Source organism: Mastigoproctus giganteus, chromosome 1, assembly GCF_048544385.1.
Source record: "Mastigoproctus giganteus isolate SK-2022 chromosome 1, ASM4854438v1, whole genome shotgun sequence".
Taxonomy (NCBI): domain Eukaryota; kingdom Metazoa; phylum Arthropoda; class Arachnida; order Uropygi; family Thelyphonidae; genus Mastigoproctus; species Mastigoproctus giganteus.
The window spans coordinates 211,944,074-211,970,654 of record NC_143575.1 but is presented as its reverse complement, the minus strand read 5'-3'; the positions used below and the strand labels follow the sequence as shown (position 1 = coordinate 211,970,654).

At 36.3% G+C, this 26,581-nt stretch overlaps 1 protein-coding gene across 3 annotated transcripts in view; it reads left to right on the top strand.

Moving 5' to 3' along the window:
• LOC150091497 (uncharacterized) overlaps positions 1–26,581 on the top strand; it is a 321,972-nt gene that overhangs the window by 131,506 nt on the left and 163,885 nt on the right. For all 3 annotated transcript variants that reach the window (XM_090375972.1, XM_090375964.1, XM_090375955.1), the window contains exons 5-6: positions 3,906–4,012; positions 10,771–10,914. In XM_090375972.1, coding sequence (XP_090232098.1) covers positions 3,906–4,012; positions 10,771–10,914 — 251 coding nt within the window. The remainder of the gene's footprint in view (positions 1–3,905; positions 4,013–10,770; positions 10,915–26,581) is intronic.

The window sequence follows — 26,581 nt, the reverse complement described above, 5'->3', positions numbered from 1 at the left end:
TACATCACGTTGCATCTTCTAAATGTGGCTAAAGACACAATACCACTATCAAATCCGCCGGGCTGAAAGCATTATAATTACTGGTGGAATGAGAAATGCACCAAAGCAAAGAGAAAAAAATGACAATTCTCTGTCAATGGAGAAAGAATATTTTGGAAGTATCAAATGTCAACCAACTTCATGCAGTTCACATTCAAAGATATACTGATTTCTACACAAATTATACAGATGGCTCTAAATCTAATTCAATTGGCTCTAAATATACAGATACAGATGGCTCTAAATCTAATTCAAATGGCTCTAAATATACAGATACAGATGGCTCTAAATCTAATTCAAATGTTGGAGCAGTTGCAGTGTTTCCAAATTGTATCAGCAGCCCTTCCTTCTGAATTCAGTATCTTTTCAGCTGAATTATTTGCAATCAAACTAGCTTTAGAAAATCTCTATTCTGACTGTTCCTCAAAATCTGTTATTTACACTGATTCCCTCAGCTCAATCATGTCGTTATGTAATTCCTCAGATAAAGTTCACCCTGTTCTAGATGAAATCAGAAGCTTATTACTGCAAATTAAAGAACGCAACCAACTAGTCACTTTTTGTTGGATTCTAGCACATTCCGGTATTTTAGACAATGAACTGGCCGATAAAGCTGCAAAAAATCCAACTACCTTAGATTTAACGAATATCCCTGTTCCAGCATCAGATTATGCACTAACCGTAAATATACAATGGACAGCACTCTGGCACTCTCAGACTAATAATAAACTCTTTCAGTTTAAACATGATCCGAAAATTTGGTGCTCCAGTGTCCGTACATCGAGACAAGAAGAAGTAGTAGTCCTTTCAAAGGCAAGAATAGGTCATACCCATCTGACCCACCTTCATTTACTCACAGGAGATGATCCACTACAGTACACATTGTTCTAACAATTTGACTGTTAAACATATTCTTATTGGCTGCCTCTATTATAAACAAGACAGAACTTCATCCTTGATCTCACTGGTTAATCTTCATAAACCAATAACTCTTGAAAATCTCATTGGTGATAAGGCAAATATTTCTGGATTTTTTGACTTCCTCAGGCAAACTGGGCTTTTTAATTATTTCAGATTTTCTTCTAACTTTATGGAAAACTCATATCTTTTAATATAATAAGTGAATAGGCACATTATAGCCTTAGCAGTTTATGTGCCATTAATCCTCCATAACAACAACAACAACAACAAGGTATGTGAGACTTGTTACAATTATATTTTTGTCAGTTTTACAGTTTAAACCCAATATACTTTATACACTTAGTTAAAATAATAAAGTACGCTATTGTAAAATAGATACCTACAGCTTAAAAATGTTGAGAGAATTATTTTCTTTGATACACTTTTTCTTGAATGTTGTGGTACAACATCCAGCAGTAGTCTGACAACATATGTTCATTCCAGAAACCTTGATAGTAATTTTCCATTTACTTAATAGCTTGGTGAAACTGTTCCACCCCTGCCCATCACTCACTACTGTGCCAGTGTTTTTGGGAAAGAAGTCTAAATGCAAGAAATGAAATTTCAGTGACTTATGACATCCCATTTATTCACAGTATCGTTGAATAACTCATACTATATATAATGAGACCTGCAGTATAAATATGGATAGTGCGTGTTACATCAGTGCTTCTGCAAAACTCATGTGAACAGTCAATCTGAACATCATGGCTGGGATCTGAGTTGTTTTGCTCACTTCAGGAATGGCAGAGAAATCACTTAGCTGTGTAGAGAGCTTCTTTATACTCTGAGGGACTATTCACATTTACATATTTACTGAAAACTTGGTCTTCCAGTCTCCTGGCAGCCCACTGTTGTAACATTTACTATCCAGACATTCAATGTGATAGCTAGAGCTGCTCCGCAAGAGTAAGGGGATAGGAAACTCCACCCTGAAGTGCTGGATTAGAATTTCTTGCCAGGAAGTTATACATACATTGGCACTTGTTGGTTAAAGCACTTCATATTTTTACTATGGGTCCATTATAAATTGCAGCAGAGAGACACATCTCCACATCCACCAAAATTGTGCAGGTTGCCATTTTTCAGTGTGCTGAGCACTGGCATATGCCCAATATATGTTATTCCACAACATCTGTGTGTGATTGACAGATTTTTTTTTTTCTTTTTAAACACTACTGCCCAGTCATTCCTACCACATGTCTGTTTGTCCACGAACCTCTGCTATTTCTTCTGTCACTTGCCGTACATTCTTCAAGTTGGATAGTATGAACCAGAGCTGTAATGCTCAATACGTTCTACATTGATATCAATATTTGTAAAATAATAAGAGAAGTTTACCTCAATATAGTACGTAGAACATTTCCATATGATACTCTCCAGAAATTAAAACAAAAAATCGAAAAACTTACATTAAAGTAACAAATAATTTAAAAAATAATTAAAAATCAATTTAACGCAATTAAAATTAAGAAGATTAATTAAAAGAATTTAAAGAAAAAAATTGCAAAACAATTTTCCTTCTTGAAGCTGACAACGCTTTTCGACCGTATGTTGTGATCACAGGAATGAAAATTCTTTTAATTAATTTTCTTATTTTTAATTGTGTTAAATTGATTTTTAATCGTGTTAAATCGAGTTTTATTGGGCTAAATTGATTTTTAATTATTTGTTACTCTAATGCAAGTTTTTCGATTTTTTTCGTTTTAATTTCTGGTATTATACGGAAGTGTTCTACGTACGATATTGAGGTAAACTTCTCCTATTATTTTACAAATTCTTCAAGTTGATAAAGGAGAATGCTGCATGGAATGCTGTTTGCTGTTTTAGCACTTTTAATCGATCTTATTAGTTTTATCCATCACTTTAATGCTTTTAATGAGTGGAATTATTAAAATTCCCCTCATCAGTTTTAATTTTATGGAACTTAAAATTTTTATTTAAGCACCTTATTTACGTTTATGTAATTTATTATATTTTTATTAAAGTTATTGATTTTTATTTTTATTCTCATATTTGTTGGTCATGTAAGATTCTAATGAATTGTTCTTTGAAAAATTTTAATGAATATTTTAGAGTAATTACATCTTGATCTTCCTGTAAGTCAAAGAACTGACATTTACTAAATTCACTACAGCAGTAGTGAATTAATGGATCATTAATGCACTACATTAACAGAACTGTCATCAATGGATAGTTCTGTTGCCTATGACATTTTTTCCATTTTTTTTTTTTCTTTAACAAGAAAAGAAGGGGCTGTAATTTATATTTCAGTGAACATTATTATCTTAGTTTTTCAGTGACTTAGTTAAGACTGAACAATGACATCTTAGACAGCCTTACAGCCAATGCTTATGGTACCACAATGTCTCAATTGTTCGTGTTGCTGCATTCAAAAATCATGATTTAATCATTGGGTTTGACCACAGTGATTGAACCATAATGACTGGACTGCTGGTTTTTTTTTTTTTTTTTTTTTTTTTTTACAATAAATATATTGTCCATCCGGAAAACAGTAACGAAGGTTTATTGAAAACTAAAAATGGGGTAATACAGGCATAATGGGGTAACGCTTGCATTACTCCATTTTTAATTTTCAATAAATCTTCATTACTGCTTTCCAGATGGACAGTATATTTGCTGTATTAGCATGGTCCCCAGAACAAAGAGGCCTCTTGACCTTTTTTTTTTTTTTTTTTTTTTTTAACAATTATTAAAATTCCAGTTATGCTCTTAACATTAATCATATATCAAATCACTACTTTTATACAGAAAAAAACAACTGGCTTGTGTTCTTATGATTGGTTTATTTCAATCCTCTCTTCACCTTCCATTCAAAAAAATAAATAAATACATTCTATATGCTCAAATGGAAACCACATGTAATATATATTGTTTATTTTTAGTTGAAAACATCAGTTGGTCAGGGAAGAGCTTTTATTCGCTTTTGTTTGATGCACCAGTGCTTGGCTGACACTCTTCAGCAGTGCTTCTCTAATGAAAAAGTAACAAGGTGAGGTCTGAAAATAAATTGATAAATTTGAATTTAAGGATTTTTTCATCAGCATTTATATCCTCCCTCCAAAAAAAAAAGTCAATACAGAGAAGATCAAACACTAGATTCCGAATACCACAATGCTGGCACATAACACTTGATCTTTAGTTGAAATCTTTCAACTCTTCATCTGTCAGTGAGCTAAGTGATGATGATGAAATGGTGTTTTTTTTTTTTTTTTTTGGCTGATGCTGCATAAGCTTGCTTTCTTGCATTGTATGCCTCTACTATTGCTAATGATGATGATCAATGATCAATAAAGCTAAACTGCAACATGTGCAAAGATTTTGTGATGCCCCTACAACATGGTAGTTTTCTTATTTGAATGTGTATTTTATTAAAGACAATGGCAATAGACACTGCTCTTTGTGGACCAGTGTTATTAGTGGAGTCCCCCAGGGTTCAGTGTTGGGCACATTGTTTATTTATCAATGATATTGATGAAGTTATATCAAGCTTAATGTCGAATTTGCAGATGACAAAGGTAAGCAGTGTCGTTAATGATAGTAACAACAGTATGCTGCTGCAACAGGATCTAGAAAAGTTGGGAAGGTGGGCTGAGAAGTGGCACGATTACAAACATGACTCAAAATGTCATCCTTCCAAATCAGTAACAGCTTTGATTTGAGTAATGAAATTGTGAGCAGCAGAGGAAATTTGACCTTGGGACATATTCTTTTCTCTATTCAATTACTCACCTTAGTTGTTCAATATCTGAATATAGCCTTTTAGATTGTTTAGATGTTACAGCAGATACAGCTTTTTAATTACACCATAACCAGTATTTAGTAAACTTTGGGCTGCAAAGTGGCCATTTGTTTCAAAAGATCCACCCTTTCAAATGAGTGCCTAGCCCAAAAATCGAATCCAGATTAACATTTTCCGACACACCTGCATACCTTTGTCCATTCATGGATACTGCAAAAAAGTGGATGTGAAACTGTTCCAGATTACAACTAAAATATATAATTTTCAGTAAAGAGATGCCACTACTCTAGTGCCACAAGGGTGACAAATATCATAATTTTAGTATTAGTGTCAGTAGTGGCAAATAATGCAAGAAAGCAAGCTTATAAAGCATCAGCCAAAAAAAAACAAAAAAAAAAAAAAAACCCTTCCCACATCACCTGTCCATCACCTCCAGTAGTTTAACTTAGATTGTCTAGTTCTTCCTTGAATTTATTTAAACTACCCACTTCCACAACATCAGATGGAAGTTTGTTCCAACTACTACCACTGGCTGAAGGCAAACCTCTACATGTCTATCCTGCAGCCATACTTCCTCAGTTTTACATGCCCTCATGTGTGTACTCTGAGCAAGAGAAAGAATGCCATCAGCATTGAGCTTGGCTTGCTGAATCCATTGAAAGCCTTAAGCTCCTCAATCAGATAGTCTGACAGGTGCCTAGTCTCTAGATGCTACAGTTTGCAGAACTGAAGCCTTTCTTGAGACCACCCTTTTGTTCTCCTTTACCAATCTCTGTCCTTTGCACCCATTCCAGCAGATCTACATCCTTCCTAAAATGAGGCCTCCAGACCTGTATGCTGTACTCAACATGTGGCCTAACCATTGCCTTGTACAATAATCTCCTTTTCCCTGCTAGCAAAGTTCCTTTATATCATTGAAAAAAACCCCATGAGCTGTCTTGGTAGCCTGTCTGCACTGCTTAGAGAACTTAATATATAACTGCACAATTACTCCCAGGTCTATTTCATTTTCCACTACCCTGAGTGCATACAGTTGGTATATTTATCTGGGATTACTGCTGCCCATATGCAGTAGCTTCCATTTGTCAATGTTAAACTTCTAGAGCAAAAGATTTGAAGATTTTAAATACCAATACTAATTCTAATAGTGCTATACTAAATTATCACCATTTGCTCTCTTTTTTGTTTTGTTTTTTTTGTTAGAAAATGTAATAGTAATATTAAATTGTGAAATATGAGGCTTCTTTCATTTATTGTTTCATATCTGCTATCCTTATGTTTTCTTCAAGTACATTTAAAAAAAATAAAAGAAAGCAATCAAAAAGAAAATCAGCACACAGACATCATATGTTATTTTATTATTATTATTTTTTTTTTTATTAAAGGTGCTGGTATGCTTTACTGCTTTGCACCACAGAGGGAAAAAATTCAAGATTTGAGCAGGATCATTTAGGAATGTAGAAAATGATAAGGATGTGACACCAAATTTCTTTCGAGCAAATTCTGGTTTTTCTTTAATATTCCTTAACTGTAAACATGTATTGTAAACAATGTTTTTTTATTATATTTTGTAAAGCTTCCTAACAATATGTGATGCATTTTACAGTGTTCAATGAAACGAAATTAGTGTTTATTCATTCTTGCATGTTTAACTGTTCATGATTTTCACGTACTGTTTTTCTTTCTGTGTACACCAATACATTTATGCAAAGTTTTCTAAGTCCAACAGTTTGATGTATTGAATTTGTTGCATGTCAAGACCATTTCATTCAAATAAGTCTTATAAAGTACTGTTAATAAGAGAAGTCCAAGACTCTGAAATATTTTTTTCATAGTGTTTTTTAAATAGTATTAACTGTACTAGGGTTTTACTGCACAAGAAGAAGATGCAACAAATTTCTGAACAATAATTATGATATTATTATTGAAATCCATTATTTGTTACAAATTAGCATTAGCATTAGTAAAGGCACATGATGCAAGAAAGCAAGCTTATACAGATCAGCCAAAAAAAAATCTTCTCGTTTCACCCATCCACTCACTCCAAATGTTTGTCTAGTTCTGCCTTGAATCTGTTTAAGCTATATCAACTTCTACAACAGAAATAAAGATAAATAAATGACATAAACCTGACACAGAAAATCTGGGAAGGTTTAACAAGATACGTAAAAAAAATTATATCAGTCACTGCAAGTGCAAGTTTATTAATACACATAATGGAAAGTGAGCTTCTGAAATACTTTGGATACATAGTCTTTATTGCCAAATTGTAATGTCCAGTGAAGATCCGGAGATCTAGGATGAACTGGGATCCAACATCCATGGAATCATTTTTATCGACAGCAAGTAGTGTGAAATATGAGATAATTTGAAATTTTAAAGTGGAAGCAATCTGCAGGTCTTATAGAATTATATAATTCTATATATATAATTATATAGAGGCATTAGGTTTTAAATAGGTTAAGTGGAAAATAAAAGTCCAAAATAACCATAATGAGGAGGAATGACTGAAGAATGGAGTATATGAATGATCTTTCTGCATCAAATATATGACAAGGGCAACTTTAGATTCCAAAAATTTCTGAACAGCATAAGTTGAAGATTTTAACAATGGATACTAGGCTTGTAGTTTTGGGGCAGAAAAAAAAAACAATTTCGTGTTAGATGATGATAAAATACAAATGAAATTGACTTGAACACTCAGTAGGTCACAACCTTTTGCAAATGAAGCATCATCATGAGAAGAGAAAAAAAACCCTCTTGTTGTCTCTGAAAAATTTTGGTGTATCAGCTACTCAGGTCATATTGCACCAATTCTTATGGTACTCTATGCAGCTTTGTTATGTATTTAGCTGTACAACTGTGTGTTCATGAGCTGATTTACATGCTGTGCAAATTGAAAAATGGCATAACTCATGAAGGAACCATATTCCCTTTGCCTGAAATTCCCCAATTATATCTCCTATTGATAGAGCCCCCCCCCCCCCTCTAAGAATATCTTCAGTTTCAGACAGTGAACCAAAATCTCTCCAAATGAGTGAAAAATGGCAAACCACGATGAAGGAAGAGTCAGAATATAGATAAAGGACATGGTGATCAATGTAAGAGAGGAACTGAGAATAAGAAGAGAAAAATATAAATAGTCTAGCTGAAAATAAAAGTGCGAAGTATCATCTATCTCTGTAGTGAACTCAACAGATAAAGAAGAAATAGCACCAATTGGAATTGACTTGTAAAGCATGATACACAACTAAATGATAATGAACCTATCATGTATGCCATAATAAATGGAAACTGGCTTAATTGGGAAAACTGGAAGAAGATTTTTTGAAAAGGAAGAGCTTTTGAAGAAGAAAAGCGATGTTAGGTATGTTTATTAGAGGTTAACACATAAAAATTGGCACAATGTTCTCAGGGTTGCTGGAATATAATCCTGGACGCCACCAGAATATCTGAAATAAAGACCAACTGAGCACCATACTTTTGACTTTGCTGGACTGAAACAAATGTGGACAAGATTACAGCAATTATGTCACTCAAGAAAGCCAAGGAAAATTTAAAAAATATAAAAAATGTTAACTACACAAAAAATATCAAAATTCCAACTTTGACCAAAATAGTGACATTCTGAAGATGAATAAAGTAATAGAGGGACAAGGCACACAGATAATGATAATGGCTAACTGCGTGTTGTGAGGCTCTGTAATTTAATGTTGCCACACTTGTGTACCAGTTTTTTAACTGATGAACATCTGAACATATTTACATTGATATATTGATATATTTAAAGCAAAACTGCATATATTGGAAACACTGATAAAATAATAATAATCAGTAATACTTGGACTTCTAGATGACAAAAGAGTAGAGAGCTTATTTTAAGACTTCTTGTATTTTGATAAAATAATAAAATCATACCTGTAAATTCTAGTAAGGCAATAAAATATGTTAACTACACAAGAGAGAGGCGGCAAGCGAGTGCATTGAACCACTGAGGCTGGTTATGCGAGCATCACTAGACTCTGGGGAGATTCCCTTGGATTGGAAAAGTGCAAATGTATCTCCCATACATAAGGGTGGCTCTAAAAGTGAAGTGGGAAATTATCGACCTGTCAGTCTGACTTCAGTAGTAGGGAAAATCATGGAGGCATTGATCAAGGGTGGAATTCAGGATCATTTGGATAGAATTGAAATTCTCAAGGATACTCAGCATGGTTTTGTAAAGGGAAAATCATGTTTAACAAATCTGATTCGCTATTTCGAAAGGGTCACTCACGAGCTGGATTTAGGGAATAATTTCGACATTGTTTATTTAGATTTCAGCAAAGCTTTTGACTCAGTCCCACATGAGCGGTTGCTTTATAAGCTGGAACAGGTTGGAATCACTGGGAAAATCCTTAGATGGATAGAAGGATGGCTTCAGGGCAGGAGGCAGAGGGTTGTGATAAATGGCTATTCCTCAGATTGGGTTGATGTAAGAAGTGGGGTTCCCCAAGGATCAGTATTAGGACCACTGTTGTTTTTAATTTTCATAAACGACATTGATGAAGGGATAGAGGGCGTGATGTCTAAATTTGCAGATGATGTTAAAATTGGTAGAGTAGTTAATGATCACTGTCAAGCTGAGCTTCTTCAGAGAGACCTAGATAGACTTCAAGAATGGTCAGAAAAATGGCAGCTGTGCTTTAATCCAACAAAGTGTAAGGTATTACACCTGGGAAACAGTAATCCCAAAATAACTTATTCACTTGGTGGAGTTCAACTAAACCCAGTACTGGAGGAAAGGGACTTGGGTGTTACGATACGGTCAGACATGAAATTCTCTGAGCATTGTAAACAGGTTGCAAGGAAGGCCCATGGTGTCCTATCGATGATCTATCGAACTTTTGCAAGTAGAGAAAGGGACGTGATAATCCCATTATATAAGGCCTATGTTAGACCACACTTGGAATACTGTGTTCAAGTATGGAGACCGCACCTAAAGAAAGACATCGAGCTTCTTGAAAGGGTGCAAAGAAGGGTAACTCGCCTGGTGAGATCGGCAAAAGGGCGTCCTTATGAAGAAAGACTTCGAATATGTGGGTTGCAGAGTTTGGAAACTAGACACCTTAGAGGAGATTTGATTGAGGTGTTTAAGGCTCTGAGAGGCATCAGTAAAATGAATGAGGACAAAATTTTCAAGATTATAAATGATGCTAGAACTAGGGGACATAAATTCAAGTTACGGGGGGAAATGTTTAGATTGGACTGCAGGAAGTTTTATTTTAGCCAGCGAGTTATAAATTACTGGAATAAGTTGCCTTCATGGGTGGTAGAGGCCGACAGTTTGGGGAAATTCAAAGGTCATCTGGATAGTACTTTCGGGTAAGGGAAGCGCATAGGATGATAGGATTAATTTCCTTTTTATTTAATTTTTAATTTCATTTTATTATTTTTATTTATTTATTAATTATTATTATTTATTTATTTAATTTTTGTTTTTATCATTGTTTTGTTCGGATTTTTTTTTTTTTTTTTTTTTTGGCTGGTGCAGCATAAGCCATAGGCTTTCTTGCACCATACGGCCGTTACTAATACTAATACTAATACTAATATGCTTCTTTGTGCTAACCTGATATGTTTCATCTTATACTTTCTGTCATAGCTACAAAACCTCCCTCTTATAGAGATGATTTAAGATTCAAATTTTTCTCGTTGCTATCAAACAAAGGGCAATGTGAGAGTTAATGGATGTAATTTTTTTAATGAATTATAATCCTGTTTTAGATTCATTTTAATCCATTGTTCACTGGTGAAGATTTTAACAATGGATACTAGGCTTGTAGTTTTGGGGCAGAAAAAAAAAACGTAATTTCGTGTTAGATGATGATAAAAGACATTCTACAATTTGAGGAATGATCGTAAATGAACATCTGTGAATAAATTTAGCTGTTTGTTTTTAATGCAGACATAGAACAAATTATGGTATTTAAAATTTCTTTATTCTAACAAATGTTTCCTCTCTTTAGTGCCTGGTATACTGAAGATTCTCTGTTAAGACAGTCAGTGCACTGGATTCAACTAATTAAGATCCTATATGAGCTGAATGATGTTCACTTTGATCTTTGTCCACGAGGTCATGATCTTGATGTTTCTTGGCCTACATTTGCGAGGTAATGTAATCAAGTATTTCATCATTGAAATTAAGATTTAAATATTCTAAGAAAAATCAGTTATTAATTACATATAAATTTGAGACATAATAAGAACAACTGCTGAATCTTAATTGTATTTTGCAGTTATTTTTTACAGCAAAATTTCAGTTGTTTTTATTTTTTATATATTTTTTTGTTGTTTTTATTTTTTAGGTTTAATTTTATATAACTTGAGCATTTATGGTTTCATATCTGCTTCCCTTATGTTTTCTTCAAGTACATTTAAAAAAAAATAGAAGAAAATCAGCACACAGACATCATGTGTTATTTTTTTATTATTATTATTTTTTTTTATTAAAGGTGCTGGCATGTTCTCACAATATAATGAGAACTGCTTACCTTCTTTCTTCTTTTCACTGCTGCTTATATTATTCTTGGTGAAATACCGAAAGACAGTAAACCCCCGCTATTCACGGGGGTTATGTTCCTGAGAAATGCTGCAAATACCGAAAACGCGAATACTGAGTTATGGCTCCCATAGTAATAAAGGGGTTCCATTCCAAAGTATTAAATACAGTATATAAGAAAAACTAGTCTAAAATTGTGTCTATGTATGTATTATATGTACCTTCATAATATGACTATGTACATAGACAGTACATAGTGAAATGCAAGCATATGGCATCGAAATGAAAATAAGAAACAATTTAATATTAAATGTAATATTTATTAGAAATTTCAAACAAATCTTTCAAGCCAGCGCCTTTGCTAGCTAAAAAAACTTATCCTGCCAGAGCTATCACCAGTTTCACTAAAGTATTGATAAAGGAGTTTTGCCTTTTCACGAATGATGATTGAACTTAAGGGAATTTTATTTTGAGTTCGGTCTTCTATCCACAGATTTAAAGCCTTTTCCATTTTTTCTAATTTAATATCACGAGTTACAGAGCAAATTTTTGAAGCAATTAGCGCGTTTTCACGGACACTACGTCGGATTTTTTCTTCTGATTTTTTGATTGATCGTACTGTTGACTCATTGATTTTATAATGTTTTGCCACTGAGGAGACACTTTCACCATTAGAAGTTTTGTCTAATAACTCAATTTTATTCGCTAATGTCATCACCTTCTTTGATCTTTTCACATTTCCCTTGTTATTCATAGCCATATTTTTGTAAGGGTTAGAAAGAATTTGTCCACAATAAAGTCACTTTCTTCCGCTAACACACTCGAAAAAGTCTGTTTTACATTGCAAAATAGTAGATTTATCACTTTTATAAGCATATCAATTTATAAATTGATAAATTTATTTAATTTATAAGCATATAAATTAAAAGCAAACGACGAAACCTTCCATGACAAGCGCATAGCACACACTGAACAATGATTAGCGAGAAACATCCACGTCGGGATTTTGTCACCCCTCTCCCCTACCCACTGAGCGCTGTTTTGACCGGGAAAGATAATTTTAGCCACGCCCGTGTTTTTTTATGGCGGAAAATGTTCACGGTGCTTTAAAATTCACATTTTTTTAGGTTTAATTTTATATTAAATCAGCGACCGCGAATAGCGGGGGTTTACTGTACATTGTTATTTTCATTAAACCTACTTGGTCGTGGGGATAGATATTGCTATGTTATGCCAGGCATGTGTGAAGGTATTTTTCATATATGATGAGTGGACTTATTGTTAAATATGGCTTATCATCACATATATATAAAATTATAAATACTGATGCTTATATATTTTATACTGCAATAATTAAAGACAAACACCAGCCAAGGAATTAAAAATTTACTATAAAAATAAAATATACAGAAATAAAATATACAATAACTAAAATAACTACAATAACTATATAACTAAAATATTACAATAAATTACAATAAAATAAACTACGATAAAAACATTAAGAATATAGTTAAAAATACCGAAGCAATAAAATTATCTAAAATAAACTGGATTAAAAGCGATAAAACCTGAAGCTTTCGGAGACTGCTGTCTCCTTCTTCAACAGTATACTATTACTGCAATGACACATCCTTAAGAAGCAGACACATGGTCGGCATTCCCCATGCGCGCATCGGAAACGGAAGTGGCTCGGGAGTGTCAAACAGAACCGGTCATCCCGTCTGAGGACAACCGCCTCAAACAGGGGGTGTAAACATGTCCCCCCTGTCCCTGTTAATAGTATTATGACTAGATGAACCTATTCACAAGCTCTCGAGCCACTTGCGTTCCCAAAATCCATGGGCACGGTCCGTAATGACCGTGTCTTCAGGAGAGATCCGATGCTGCTTCTCCCAGAAATGCTCTGCCACAGCAGACCTCGCATAATTAGCAATCTTAATAGTGGTCATGTGCTCCCCCAGACGGTCTTTTAAACGTCGCCCCGTCTCCCCCACATAACACTCCTCACAATCCGGGCACTTAATCTCATAGACCACACTACTAGTATAGTCCTGGGCTATGGGATCTTTAACTTGAGACACCACTGTGTGCAATCTCCGTCCTGGAAGTTGCACACAACAGGTCTGACACTCCCGCAGTGCCCGTACAATACGTTCTGAAAGGCCCGGATTGTAAGGAATGTATGCGGTAGCAACAGGGGCAGGCAACTCCCTACGATTGGATTCTACCCTATAAATATATTTGTCGAAGACCCTCTGGGGGTACCCACACTTCCTGAGGTCTGCCGTGACTCTGCAAATTTCCATTTCCTTATCGTTGGGGGTACTACAGTGGGTCCCCACCCTATTCAACAACGCCCTGGCTACACTATTCTTATGATGATAAGCCTGTGCCGAGCTGTAATGAACATACTGGCCACGTCACATAGGCTTTCTATAAATCATTGTCTTTATTCTAGACCCATCTCTGCTAACCAGGACATCTAGAAACGGGAGGGACCCAGCTCTTTCCACCTCCGAGGTGAATTGTATAAATGGGGAGAAGCTATTAAGTAAATTGAGCACTTCATCTTCTTTCCCCCTTTTTAAAATGGTGAACGTATCGTCCACATATCTCCTCCACTCGCACATGGGGAAATCCAACTGATGAAACACCCTGGTTTCCAGTTCCTCCATTGCCAAATTGGCCACAATGGCACTAATGGGGGAACCCATGGCCGTGCCATGGACCTGCTTGTACATAACTTTTTGAAAGATCATGGTAGTGCTAACGAGGCAAAACTCAACGCCTTTACAAATATCATCAATACTTAGTAAACATCTAGCACTTAAGTTATCATCCTATTCCAAGGCCAACCTTACACAATGCACCCTATGTTCAATGGGGATACATGTGAACAAAGATACAACATCAAACGAGATCATAAGTTCATCTTCACCTATAGACTGGCTTCTTATAAAGTTCACAAATTCCTTGCTATCCTTAACTACTAAACTGGAGCGTCCCACTATAGGAGCAATAACTCTAGCTAAAAATCCAGATAAAGCATAGGTGGGACTACCCACAAACGATACTATTGGTCTCAATGGAATGCCCACCTTGTGCATCTTTGGGAGGCTATAGAATTGGAGTAATCGACATCCTGAGGCATGAAGAGCCCAATAAACTTCTGTAGTTATTTTTCCAGCCTTATGCCAGCCTTGTATGATGTTGTTAACTTGTCTCTCCAAACCAGCTAACAGATTTTGATGGGTAACTTTATATATGTTGGTATTCTGTAAAAGATCCAGAGCTTTTGAACAATAATCTTCTTTGTTCAGTATAACTGTGGATCTGCCTTTATCGGCAGGTAACATTATAATACCCTCATCCTTTCTAAGTTGTCTTAATGCTCTTTCATGTCTATGGCTAAGATTAGAATGCACCGTCCTGGCCTGACTTAAAATAGCCGCAATCCTAACCCGTATCTCATCAGCTTGGGTCACAGGTAGTTTGTTGATGGCTTTTTCCACTCCCATAGCTATCTCTACAATGAGAGACCTTGCAGGTACTAAAGCAAACTTTGGACCCAGGTTCAATACTTCCTCCTGTTCTTTAGTAAACTGTTTGCCACTTAAGTTATGAATAAAGTTACCAATATCCCTATTACGTACAACCACAGATTTCTCTAGCAACCTATTGAATTTATTGGTTTGCCTACGCTTGTAAATGTCCGCAACCCTTGTTGCTTTATCTGCCACTACTCTCAAGATCAACAGGCGCCTCCGTAGCCAGGTGGGAAGGAGCAGCAGTGCGTAGCACACGCTTCTTGATCAGACCGGGGTTTGAGCCCGTCACCACCAAATACGGAGGATGCGGAAAGGTCAGGGAATGACCACTGCATATCCCGGAGCAATATGGCCTTAGTTGCTAATGCTCCAAATAACCAATAACCAACCAATCAAGATCAACGCACAGTGAATTGGGGTTAGATTGGTACTAATGTATTCCAACATCAATCCAACGTGTCTTCTCATATCTCTCAGATCATTATGTAATTTACTTAACAGCTTCTCCCCATTTATACAATTCACCTCGGAGGTGGAAAGAGCTGGGTTCCTCCCGTTTCTGGATGTCCTGGTTAGCAGAGATGGGTCTAAAATAAAGACAACGATTTATAGAAAGCCTATGTGCCGTGGCCAGTATGTTCATTACAGCTCAGCACAGGCTTATCATCATAAGAATAGTGTAGCCAGGGCGTTGTTGAATAGGTTGGGGACCCACTGTAGTACCCCCGAGGATAAGGAAATGGAAATTTGCAGAGTCACGGCAGACCTCAGGAAGTGTGGGTACCCCCAGAGGGTCTTCGACAAATATATTTATAGGGTAGAATCCAATCGTAGGGAGTCGCCTGCCCCTGTTGCTACCGCATACATTCCTTACTATCCGGGCCTTTCAGAACGTATTGTACGGGCACTGCAGGAGTGTCAGACCTGCTGTGTGCAACTTCCGGGATGGAGATTGCACACAGTGGTGTCTCAAGTTAAAGATCCCATAGCTCAGGACTATACTAGTAGTGTGGTCTATGAGATTAAGTGCCCGGATTGTGAGGAGTGTTATGTGGGGGAGACGGGGCAACGTTTAAAAGACCGTCTGCGGGAGCACATGACCGCTATTAAGACTGCTAATTATGCGAGGTCTGCTGTGGCAGAGCATTTCTGGGAGAAGCAGCATCGGATCTCCCCCGAAGACGTGGTCATTACAGACCGTGCCCATGGATTTTGGGAATGCAAGTGGCTCGAGAGCTTGTGAATCGGTTCATCCAGTCGTAATACTATTAACAGGGACAGGGGAACACGTTTACACCCCCTTGTTTGAGGCGGTTGTCCTCAGACGGAATGACCGGTTCTGTTTGACACTCCCGAGCCACTTCCGTTTTCGATGCGCGCGTGGGGAATGCCGACCATGTGTTTGATGGACCACGTGCATGAGTGCCATGGGCCTGCTTCTTAAAGATGTGTCATTGCAGTAATAGTATACTGTTGAAGAAGGAGACAGCAGTCTCCGAAAGCTTCAGGTTTTATCGCTTTTAATCCAGTTTATTTTAGATAATTTTATTGCTTCGGTATTTTTAACTATATTTTTAATGTTTTTATCGTAATTTATTGTAATATTTTAGTCTTCCGATAGTGTTTCCATTATATTTTATTTCTGTATATTTTATTTTTATAGTAAATTTTTAATTCCTTGGCTGGTGTTTTTAATTCCTTAGCTGGTTTAATTATTGCAGTATGGAATTTCCCAGCCCCATAGGCCTATTTGAAGATATAGGTTATATATTTTTAAATATATTAAAGAATTTAACGAAACTAGAGAAATTATATAAGATTCCTGGAAATGGAATGTATGACAGTTTGATCTAATGTTAATATGTTGAGAGAAGGATGTAATGTAGTTGTTCATAGTTAATTAGTTAAATATGAATAGCACTAATTAAACCATGTTATTTGTCAAAATTAAACAGGAAAAATTTGGTGCTCATTCCTAACTTTGGGTCTTCTGTCCTGTAAAGTTAAGAACATCTGCCAGATCTTTCCTGATAGACCTGTTGACAGGATTGAATAAGGAATCATATGTTCAATGAGACATTTGAGGCTGCAATTTATTTATAAGTTTCTCAATATAAACTTCAATGTTTGTTACACCTAACACTGACCGGGCTAGCTGGGAGGGTAAAGTGCCTGCCTGGCAACCCAAAGGTCACGGGTTCGAATCCCGCCTTGGGCTTGAATCAGAGTACTGCAAAAACCTTTGGAGGTGCATTATGGCCGCAGAAGCAGATGCACTAACAAAGAAAAGCAAGAAAGAAGTTACACATAATATTAAGATTTTATGTAAATGTTCATCAGAAAATCGTGTCCTGTATTTAGATTTGATCATTTTTATTTTTAGCATTAGCATTAGCATTAGTAGAGGCATTTGATGCAAGAAAGCAAGCTTATGCAGCATCAGCCAAAAAAAAAAAAAAAAAAACCCACTTCCACTTCACCCCTCTGTTCGTTCAAAATACCTGTCCAGCTGAGCCTTAAACTTATTTAGGCTATCAACCTCCACCACAAGGGATGGAAGTCTGTTCCACCAACCAACCACCCGCTGGCTAAAGGCAAATTTCTGCACGTCTATCCTACATCTGTCTTTCCTCAATTTGAATTTATGCCCTCTCAGGTGATTTTTCTGAGCTAGAGGAAGAATCCCATCAGCATTGAGCATGCTTAAACCATTCAAGGCTTTATACACCTCTATCAGATCACCTCGCTGGTGCCTAGTCTCCAGACACTGTAATTTTCAAAACTTAAGCCTTTCTTCGTAAGAGCACCCCTTTGTTCCATTCACTAATCTTGTTGCCCTTCTCTGTACTCGTTCCAGCAGCTCTACATCCTTCTTCAAATGAGGTCTCCAGACCTGTATACAGTACTCTAGGTGTGGCCTGACCATTGCCTTATACAATGGAATAATCACCTCCTTATCCCTGCTGGAAAAATTCCTGTATATCATTGACAATACTCCATGAGCTACTCTTGCAGCCCGTCTGCACTGCTCAGAGAACTTCATATCTGCTTGCACAACCACCCCCAAGTCCCTTTCATTCTTTACCACTGTCAGTGTAGTACCACCGAGTTGATACGTTGCTCTGGGGTTGCTGTTTCCCATGTGTAGTACTTTACATTTGTCAATGTTAAACTTCATTTGCCATCTCTCAGCCCATCTGCTCAACCTTTCCAGATACTGTTGCAGCAGCATAGTGTCAGTAGTGTCCTTGACAACCCTGCCAACCTTTGTATCGTCTGCAAACTTGGACATTAAGCTTGATATACCATCATCAATATCATTTATAAATACAGAAAACAATAATGGACCCAACACTGAGCCCTGAGGGACTCCACTAATAACATTAGTCCACGATGAGCAGTGTCCATTGATTACCACTCTCTGTCTTCTCCCCCTCAACCACCCCTTTATCCATAGCAGCAATTTGCCTCCAATGTCACACTGCTCCAATTTGTGTAGCAGTCTTCCATGTGCAACAGTATCAAAAGCCTTTCTAAGATCCAAGTATATAATATCAAAGTTATTCCCTGCATCCAGTTCTTTTGTGACTGCATCATAGTATCCAATCAAGTTGGTCAGGCAAGACTTCCCCTTAACAAAACCATGCTGTGTCTGAGCTATAACTGAAGTCTTGTCTAAATGATCCTGCAGTGCTTCTTTAACCAGTGCCTCCATTAATTTTCCTGGAACAGAAGTTAAGCTCACAGGTCTATAATTACTTGTGTCAGCCTTTGATCCTCCTTTGTGAATTGGGGTCACATTTGCACTTTTCCAGTCTATGGGTACCTCCCCTGAGTCCAAGGAAGCTCTCGTAATTATGGCTAAGGGTTTGCTTACTTCCTTTGCTGCCTCCTTTAATATAACTGGATAGATCCCATCCACCCCTGGTGCCTTTCTTGTGTTTATCTTCAACAGTTTCTCCTCCCAGTTATTTCAAGATTCTGTAGCTTACTGCTAGAGTTGAATACACCTCTGGCATTCCCCTTGCTGAATAACTTCTCATGTGTGAATGTCGATGCAAAATATTCATTTAGTTTGTTAGCTACCTGAGCAGGATCATCAACAGTTGACCCATCAATATCAAGTGGACCAATCTGATTCATCCCCTTCCTTCTAGAGTTTACATAAGTAAAGAACTCTTTGCTGTTTTTCTTTGCATCCCTTGCCAAGGATTTCTCGTAATCTGCCTTCGCCTGCCTAACCTCCTTTGTAACTTGGTTGCATATCAACTTGTATCTATCATAGGCTTCTGTGTCATGTGTTAATTTGTAAGTATCCCATGCATTTTTCTTCTCTGCCATATGCCTCATTAGTTCATCTGATATCCATTTTGGCCTAAACCTTGAACAATATTTCTTAGTTGGTATGTAAAGCCTAGTAGCTTCCAAGATAAGTTCTTTGAATGCTTCCCATTTTGAATTTGCTGTTGGTAACATCATCAGTTGGTCCCACTGTATAGAATTTAAATACTGTCTCAGTCCATCGTAGTCGCCTTTACGGAAGCAATAACCCTTCCCTTTACCCGTAATGGTAGTTACCTCTTTGAGTAAATCCCACTTCGGCACACTGTGATCACTGCCACCTAGTGGTTCATTTATCTGCAGATTCTTAATGCATGAAGAATCACTGCTGATAATCAAATCAAGAGTATTACTCCCTCTAGTTGCCTCCCGAACATGCTGATGTAGAAAACAATCATCCAATAAATCCACAAAAGCCCTGCTAGTGCGTGAGTAACCAGCCCCCAAATTCCAGTCAATATCTGGGAAATTAAAATCTCCCATTATAAGACTCTCTGATTTACTGGCCCACTCTATTTCCCTGTACAGTTCCTTATTATACTCATCAGAGTCATTAGGCCTATAGCACACTCCTACTCTCAATTTTGATCTCCCAATGCTTATGTCACACCAAACTGACTCAACACTGCACTGTCCAGCGATGTCGACTGGCTTCACTTCCTTGGTTTTTATGTGTTTCTTAACTAATAGCATAACCCCTCCCCCCTTCCTATCCTGTCTATCCTTTCTGTAGACGTTGTACTCCCCAAATTGCAGTTCTGCATCCCTTATATCTGTGTGACACCACGTCTCTGATATCCCAACAATATCTGCCTTTGATGTTTTGAGCAATACCTCAAATTCATCAAATTTATTTACTAAACTCCTAGCATTGGTGTACACACAAGTATACCTGCACCTGTTTCTATTCTTAGCTACCCTAACACAACCCATGTGTTTACTTGTACCGCAATGGCTCCCAGCGGTCTCTGAAATACCATGCATCTTGTTTTTCAGGCTTCTGCTCATTCTAATAGAAGCAGTGCAAGAATCTCTTTCACCTCTGCCAGTGGCTACTGTCAATCTATTGGTCTTTGTCTCCCCCCAAGCTAGCAGTTTTCGGACCCACCTAACACTCCCTCGATAGCATCAGCAAATATTCTTGCACCCTTTCTATTTAAGTGTATCCCATCCCTGTAGAAGCAATCTCTCCTGTTAACAAGTACAGTCCAGGCTGAAAAAAATTCTACCCCTTGAGCCTTGCACAATCTTTCCAGGGCCGAATTGATCGACAAGGCTCTCATCATATACTCCCTCCTATCGTGTCTGGGTAGAATTGCAGACACTTTCAAATTCAACCCTAATTCTCGGCTTTTGTTCAGCAGTGACCTGTACTTGTTAAGTAATTCTGCCGGTTTCCTACTCTTAATATTATTAGTGCCAACGTGTACAACTATATCACCTTTTGTGCCCTTAAAAGATGATATTCGCTCTACAACGTCATCAACCTTTGCCCCTGGCAGACATACCCTGGTCCTGTTCCACCTATCTTTTTTACAAAGCATGTTCCCCGTTTCCCTGACAATAGAGTCACCAACAACTACTAGTTCCTTCGGGACCAGCGCATTCTGCCTTGGGGGTTGCCTCTGTGTCCCGCGATGCCCAAGTGCAAGCTCTGGCGTTGATGTGGGCAGCTGAGAGCTTGATGGGCCCCTCAATTTTAGAAAATGTTGACTCACAAATATATATGTACTTCCCAAAGTGGAGAACATTCCCCGCTGCAAATGTCTTTAAGTTGGTGTACCTATTTGTAGGAAGTCCTAAAAAAAAATCTAAGAGACTATTTTCCTTATATGTGTCCTTCAAAACATCTGTTGCTTGCAGGTCAATTAATTCCATCTGATAGGTTTCAGTTGATTCCTCTGGGGATACATCAAATGGATTTAGAAACATTCTTATTTCCTTTGCATGTGTATGGAAATCTTTGAATCTGTTCTTGAATTCCTCTTGAAAAGTTTTAGTGCATCTATTTATCTATTTAGAGAAGACTGAGAAATCATTTCACCATTAGATTGTAATTCTTTACACCAAGAGAAATGCACAAAATTGTTTCACCAAAATGTTCAGTTTCCTTTCAAATGCTTTCACCCCAGTGAACATATCTGATAAAAACTTTCCTTTGCCTTGTAATCTTAAATTTAAATTATTCAGATGCTCCATGATATCAGTTAAGAAAGCCAAAACCCAAATCCATTCTGAGTCAGAAAATTCCTTTTGAGTTCTTCCTTTTTCTGTTAGAAATATGTTAATTTCATGACGAAGAGAAAAATACCATTTAAGGACATTTCCTCTACTAAGCCACCTAACTTCAGTGTGGTACAGCACTTCCCCATATTCTGCATTTATTTCAGACAGACAGTTTCTAAATTGCCTGAGAATCGGTCCTTAATGACTGATGAAATTAGTTCTTGAAACAACAAAAAAATTCATCACATCTTCAAATTTAAAAATTTTTCTGCATAAAGCCTGTTGGTGAATGATACAATGAAACTGCATAGGAATGGTACCATTAACTTTCATATTTCTTCATTAATTCATGCAACTACCCCAGATTTTTCTCTTACCATATTTCTTGCACCATCAGTTGTCACATTTTTAATTTATTCCAGCTCAGATTAAGATTCCTTAAACTTTCAGACACTTTCATAAATATGTTTTCTGCTGTTGTTATATCTGTCATACTTTAAAGAGCATACAGCTCCTCTTTGATCACAAACTTGGAATCTATAGCCCTAATAAAAATTAGTAGTTGAGCAGTGCCTGTTATATCAAGGCTCTTGTCAAGAGCTAATGAAAAATACTGAAATTCTTTTGCTTTTTCAGTCAAAGTAGAATAGAGCTCTTCTTCCATGCCCTCCAAACACCTTGTAATCGTAGATGCAGATGAACTTAAATTCTGAATTGTAGATTATCAGGATAAATTATCATTGTAAATTATCAGGATATACTTCTTTCATTATTGTTAACATGCAAGTCTATAAATTCACCATCAGTGAATGGCCTTCCTCTCTCACAAATATGCTTAGTCACAAGTTAGTTAGCGCACACACCTGGCAACTTATCTTTTAAAACTTTTAAACAACTTTGCCAATTATCCAAATATTTTTTTTCAGTGCACTCAGCTTTCTCAATCGTACATCTCCATGAAATGATGAATACCCTTTATGACGGGATTCATAGTGTCTCTTAATATTGAACAATTTTAAACTATTAATAGTTTCATGGCATATCTGACAAAGTGCCTTTTCATTGTATAAAACAAAAAATATTCATTTGTCCAACTATCATTGAATTTACGGCCTTTATCATTTATCTTTCGCTTTCTTGTTGTCATTTTATGTGACCAAATGAAGTTCTTTAAGGATTACTGTGTTATTCCTTATTGAGGTTATCTGAAAAAATAAAATAAAAAAAAACTGTTGTGTATTTCAATAATTAAATTATTTGTTATACTGCACTGCTCATAACTAATGATATGGAAAAGGAGAGCAAATTTAATTAGCTATTATTAAATGAGGTGCAAAACTATGGCAATAAGTATTACTATTGCTTTTAGCTATTTTTTTAGTGCCTTGTAGCAATAACTAAGTTAATAGTGAGATTAAAAATGTTTCCCCTATTGATTCGCATAAGTCACTAAAATCTTAAGAACAGAAAAATATGATTCCATAGGAAATTATCAATGAAAATATTTGAATTAGGACTTCCCTTACTATCATTCCTTCTCCTCTTCTATATTGCACAATGTAAGCACAAGACAAAATGAGAACACTGGAAAAAGACTGAGATGATGACTGACAATAATGCACTGCAATATGTTACATTTGATTTGTCGCATAATGATTCTTTATTTATTAACTGCTGCTGAATGTTTGAAGTTTAAGAAAAAAAAAGAAACCTAAACAACTACACCTAATTCTGTTTTTGCACGAACTTTTTTTACACGAATTTGATTTAACACGAATTCAAAATAAATATTTCATTCTCTTTTTACGCGAGTCATTTTGATTTAACACTATTTCTATGAATTTTTTTTGCCTAAATTCTAAGAATTTTTTTTTTTTATTTGTGGCATATTAGTATCATTTCTATATTACACGCACCAATAGATTAGTGTGATTATCAGCTATTTATTAGTGTGATAGATTAGCTAGTGTGTGCGTTTTGAAATGGGGGCTTTTGTTTACCAATGTGTACGTCTAGGTATCTATGAATCATCAACGTTTTTATTGAATTTTGGTGCACATCTACAGTATTCGTGCATTGTATCTTCGAAAGACATTTAGTAGTAAGTTCTATTTCAAAGTGAAAGAATCTTTAGTGAAATTTGTGCACATATAAATTTATTAATTTTGCCGATAGTCAATAAATTGTAACTTTACAAATTTTTCATACTTTTTTTATTAATTATAACTGAGATATTTTTCGGTAGCCCTTATATAATGTCGAATAATTCGCCTATTACCAAAATGAAAAGGAAAGCGATTTCTTTGGAACTTAAAATTCAAATTTTAGATCGTCTTGCAACTGGACATGGCCTACGTCTGTAAGAAAGCATTTTGGTGTACATGAAGCTACCGTAAGAACTATTAAGAAAAATGAAGCTGCAATTAGGAAGTCGGTATGTTCTGGAACAAAAGTAAGTGTTAATTCATCATCATATACAAGAGATATTGTCAAGGAAAAAATGGAAAAGGCTCTGGTAATATGGATAGAAGATCAGTCACAAAAAAGAGTACCAGTAGATGGAAATGCCATCAAGCAAACAACACTAAGAATTTACAGACAGATTAAAGAAAAGGAGCCAAGCACTTCATCTCAGTTAAACAGAAAGTATGAATTTTCTGCGAGTACAGGTTGGATGATAGGGTTTCTTAAAAGGAATGCTCTTCCTAATATAAAAATTAAAGGTGAAACTGCATCTGCAGATGAATCGGCCACTAAAGTATTCCCGCAGGAACTTGCAAAAATTATTGAAGATGGAGGATACACTCCTGACCAAGTGTGGAATGCAGATGAAACTGGTTTCTTCTGGAAACGAATGCCGAACAGAACGTATGTAGCCAAATCGCAGAAAACTGCTGGTGGTTTTAAGGTAGCTAAGGATCGTGTGACCTTGTTATTTTCCTCCAACGCTTCAGGAGATCGTATGTTGAAACCACTGCTGGTAAATCGAGCCCTAAACCCACGTTCAATGAAAGGTGTAGATATCAATAAACTGCCTGTTCACTGGATGTCAAACAAGAAAGCCTGGGTGACCACTGCTCTCTTTACAGAATGGTTCAACAAATGTTTCGCCCCAGAAGTCAGATGTTATATGAATTTGAAAGGTCTCGAATTTAAAGTTCTTCTGATTTCTTGACAATGCACCCGGCCATCCTGTCTTGGAACACCCAAACGTACAAATTTTATTTCTGCCACCTAATACTACATCTTTGATACAACCGCTAGACCAAGGTATAATTGCGACAATTAAAACATACTACGTAAAACAAACATTCCAACACGTTTTGGACAAACTGAATGATGAAACACTAACAGTCATTAATGTGTGGAAGAAATTCTCAATTATGGATTGTATCAATCAAGTTGGATTAGCGTTAACTGAATTAAAACCAGCAACTTTAAATGCGTGTTGGAAAGCAGTTTGGCCACAATGTGTAAAAAGCAAAGATCCCATCATCCCTAATACGACCGAATTTCCCAACATCATTACAATGGCACACAAAATTGGTGGAGAAGGATTCGATGATCTATCGTTTGAAGATATTGATGAATTGTTAGCCGACAAAGCCCTAAGCGAAGATGAAATATTAGAGGTTGTCCTTGGGACCCCTTATCCCACAGAACGTAGTGATAATGAAGAAAATGATCCTGTTCTAAATGCAGATTTAATAAAAGAAGGTCTGGAACTGGCCAGAAAATTAGGTAATCATTTTGTCAAACATGACCCTAATGAAGAACGCGCTGGGAAGTTTCAACGTGAACTGAAGTTGTTGACAGCCTCTTACAGAGAATTATATAACGGCCTAACCAAAACACGAACACAACGATTAATAACTGAATTCGTTCGTAAAAACCGGTGAAACATCAGCACCAGAGGAGACTCGTGCTGATTTTGCTCAAGAGATCACAGAAAGAATTTCATAATAGAGGAAGAAGACCATGTCCACAACATTTCTAGTGATATTCCAGTCGTATGCAAATGTATGCGCCGTTTATTATCAGAAAGTGAAAATAAATAAAATCTTGTTATGTGTAAAACAGATTTTTTTTGTTCATGAAGAATTTTTTTCATTTAATATGCATACAAATTTACTTTAATACATTTTCATTACATATTATTACATGTGTATTTTGTTGAAATAAAATAATAAGCTTAAAACGAATATTTTTATGTGTTTTTTTTTAATTATTTTTACTGATTTTTTAGATCCGGAACCAATCGTCTTTCCTTCCATAAATACAATGTCTTTTTTTACACGATTTTTTTTTACACGTATTTTTCAGGAACGTATCTATCGTGTAAAAACAGAATTAGGTGTACTCAAGTTTTAAATATAAGTTTAAATATGAGACATCAATGAAATGGAACACCTGCATTTTATCACAGGCTGTTTCATATCTTATTTCACACTTTCCATACATATCACCAAACTTATCACTAAAGGTTCTGTGAAACCACTAGAAATCAGATTATTCTGAAATTTAAATACTCTGTGGCTGAGGGCTGCATGCAGGCCACTGGTTTGGGACCCCTGAGCTAAACCATACAGCAGCCTGTGGGCACCTGGCAGTCTGTGAACTTTTCTCTAGCTACCCTCAGAGCAAATATTTTTCATTAAAAAGTATCTATTATTTAAAAATCCACTGGATTAATAAAATAATTTTTATTTTCAGCCATGTCAACGGAAAAATGAAAATGCACTTTTAATGAACAGCTACATGCAGTTTATGTGCATATAATTAAAAATATGCAAACACTAATGTTATCCCGGTTTTGGCCCAGATTTCCTTCATTTAAATAGTTGTATTGTCCCAGTTTTGTCCCGGATTTTCTTCTTTGGAACACTTTTTGTCCGGGTTTTCTCCAAAAGTATACAGTCACCCTAACTATGGAAGCATTCCTCTTATGTCTACTTAAAGTGATTATATATATGTGTGTATATATCTTGGTTACGCACGCATGCACGCACACGCTATGACCAAAAGTATGCAGACATCCCCCTTACAAATATTATGTACTGTGCCAGTAGTTGCCCATGGGTTCATATCAGCTCAACATCATCTCTGTAAATCTCATAGGTCTACCTATGCATTAGAAGATAGTATGGATTGTGGGTCAGA